Source organism: Egretta garzetta, unplaced genomic scaffold (genome assembly GCF_000687185.1).
Source record: "Egretta garzetta isolate BGI_Z169 unplaced genomic scaffold, ASM68718v1 scaffold108, whole genome shotgun sequence".
Lineage (NCBI taxonomy): Eukaryota > Metazoa > Chordata > Aves > Pelecaniformes > Ardeidae > Egretta > Egretta garzetta.
Genome location: NW_009260614.1, coordinates 1,825,107 through 1,827,639, shown reverse-complemented (window position 1 = coordinate 1,827,639; position 2,533 = coordinate 1,825,107). Strand labels below are relative to the sequence as shown.

The 2,533-nt window shown below is 64.2% G+C and overlaps 1 protein-coding gene across 1 annotated transcript in view; it reads right to left on the bottom strand.

The window, feature by feature from the left end:
• Window positions 1-2,533, bottom strand: part of SEPTIN4 (septin 4) — a 6,006-nt gene that overhangs the window by 2,972 nt on the left and 501 nt on the right. The window contains exons 2-8 of the mRNA XM_035900524.1: window positions 2,382-2,475; window positions 2,183-2,269; window positions 1,411-1,534; window positions 1,078-1,212; window positions 871-988; window positions 433-534; window positions 24-52 (exon numbers count right to left, since the gene is read on the bottom strand). Of these exons, the coding sequence (XP_035756417.1) occupies window positions 24-52; window positions 433-534; window positions 871-988; window positions 1,078-1,212; window positions 1,411-1,534; window positions 2,183-2,269; window positions 2,382-2,475 (689 nt within the window). The remainder of the gene's footprint in view (window positions 1-23; window positions 53-432; window positions 535-870; window positions 989-1,077; window positions 1,213-1,410; window positions 1,535-2,182; window positions 2,270-2,381; window positions 2,476-2,533) is intronic.

Here is a 2,533-nt window from a genome sequence, read left to right as displayed (position 1 = left end):
TTTGGGCCCCCCCGGCCGGGTGCCTGCCGATGACGGCGAAGGGGATGCTCTCCTGCAAGAGGATGGCGGAGGTTAGCAGGGCTCATCCCTGTCCACCGTGGCCCACGTCCCTCCACATGCATCTCCTCAGCCGTATCCAGCACCCATTTCCCAAGACATCCCAGAGCCCCAGCTGCAGACACCCTCAGGTGGGGCAGCAGCAGTCATGGCATGGGCTTCTCCACCCCAGCCCCATCCCACCAAGCTGCAGGTGGCACCTGTGGGGTCTTGGTGAGACATTTGGGCAGTGCAATATGTACCAACCCCACCACACTGGGGCTGCTGGAGAGCTTGCAGGGCCCCGAAGAGTCCTAAGGGTACCCCAGGATGACATGTCCTCCCAGCCACGGGGCCCCCCCCCTCCAAGGATGGAGCTGGAGGAGCCAGACCCACCTTCAGCGCCTGGTCCTGTAGCTTGAACTCCTCATCCTCATCCGAGTCGCACTCGGGGAACTGGTAGATGCGAATGCCGTAGTGGTCAATCTCCTCCCGGATCTGGAAGCAGACAGCCCTGCTGAGGGCAGGGCTCTGGCCCTCGGAAAAGGAGTGGGAAGCACCACACAGCACCGGTGTCCCCCAAGGACCCACAAAAAAGCCTGTCCCCCCCAGACACCTCCCCCCAGACCCTTCCAGCCTCCAGCTGAGTACCAGGGAGATGTGTCCTGTGGGCAACGGTCCTCTGCAGTGCGGCAAGCATGGAGGATGCTACATGGCAAAGTCTGGGCAGGGGATGGAGAGAGCCCCCAGCCAAGTGGGGACCCCAGACCCCAAGGCACCCCGATCCCCAGGGACCTGCTGGGATGGCCCCAGGCTGGGCCAACCGCCCCTTACCTTGTTCTTCATGCGCTCCACCTCAGCGGGGGTCAAGGTGTCAGCCTTGGCCAGCACAGGCACAATGTTCACCCGCTGGTGCAAGGCTCTCATGAACTCCACGTCCAGGGGCCGGAGCCTGCGGGGGGAGCCTGGTGAGCACCGTCCTGCCAAGCCCCTTCCCCAGCACCCCCCCCCCCCAGCGGCGCAGGCAGGGGCTGCCGGTACCCGTGGCCAAAGGGTGAGATGAAGTAAATGCAGCAGTGGACGCGGTTGTCCTGAATGTTTTTCCGGTTGAGGCCACTTTCATCACGGAAATACTGCTCGAACTGCTGGTCAATGTAGTCAGCCACTGGCTTCCAGCTGCAGGGACAAGGAGGTGACCATCAGAGTTCTCTGCAGGAACCCCGGGCTTCCCCTGGACCCCCAGCTCAACACCTCCCACAGCTCAGCATTCCACCCCCAGGAACCATGGGCATCCCACACTCGGAGCCACTGGCACCCACGGCAGCACTGCAGGGCCCTGGGGAGACCCCGCTACCACCCCTCCCTGGGACGCACCACTCAGTGTTGTTGACAGCATCACCAAAGCCCGGCGTGTCCACGATGGTCAGGCGCAGCTTGACACCCTTCTCCTCGATGTCCACCACGTGCTTGGTGATCTCCACTGTCTGCGTGATGCGCTCTGCGGCGGCCGGAGACAGGGAGGCAGCGGGGGATACCCCAGGCAAGGGACGATGAGGGTGACACAGGGAGATGCTGCAGCCCCTGGGGTCACCCTCCATCCTGGGGAGGCTGGGGCTGCTTTGCAGGATCAGCCCCCACAAGCGCCAGGGTCCAGCACCAAGAGGGGTTGCTCTGTGCCACAGCCTCACACATCCCCACATGGATGTGCACCCCTCCCTTGGTGGCTCTGCCACCGCCACCCTGTGACAGCCCAGCTCTGGCAGCACGGGGATCTGCTGGGGCCAGGCATCACTGCGGGGGTGTTTGTGGGTCCCTGCACCACCCTGTGTGACCCCACAACCCTGGGACCACGCCTGCCCCTTTACCCCCAGGATCCCTGCGTGTCCCTGCATCCCCAAGGACGCTCCTGTTTGCACCATGTGCACAGGGGCCACACGCGTCTTGGCTTTTGCCTTGGAGCAGCCCCTGGTGCCGGTGGGCAGCCAGCAATGTGCCACATATGGCTACGGAGACCCAGAAGAGCCTGGCTGGGCACGGAGAGCGGCTGCATTCTCCCGGGAGTGGCACTGGGCTCTGCCACCCCCCAGGACACCCAGGACACCCCATTGCTGGGACTCTGCCCATCGCTGGGATGGACCCCCCTCACCTTCGGCATTCAGCAGCTTGCGGTCTCTGTACATGTCTGTCAGGAAGAGGCTGTTGACCAGGGTGGACTTGCCCAGCCCGGATTCCCCTGGGACAGGGGCACAGGAGTGAGGGGGGGCAGTCGGTACCCACCCCCGCCATGGCCTTTGGGATCCACAGAGGCACCAGCGTCCTCACGCCAGGCTCGGCCCGCCCCGTACCTGCCACCATGAGGGTGAAGTCGAAGCCCTTCTTCACGGATTTCCGATGGACCTGGTTGGGCAGCGTGGCGAAGCCCACGTACTCCTTGTCGTCCTGTGGGCAGAGGGGACATGGGACAGGGGATGTCATCATCCCACCCCACCCCCCATCC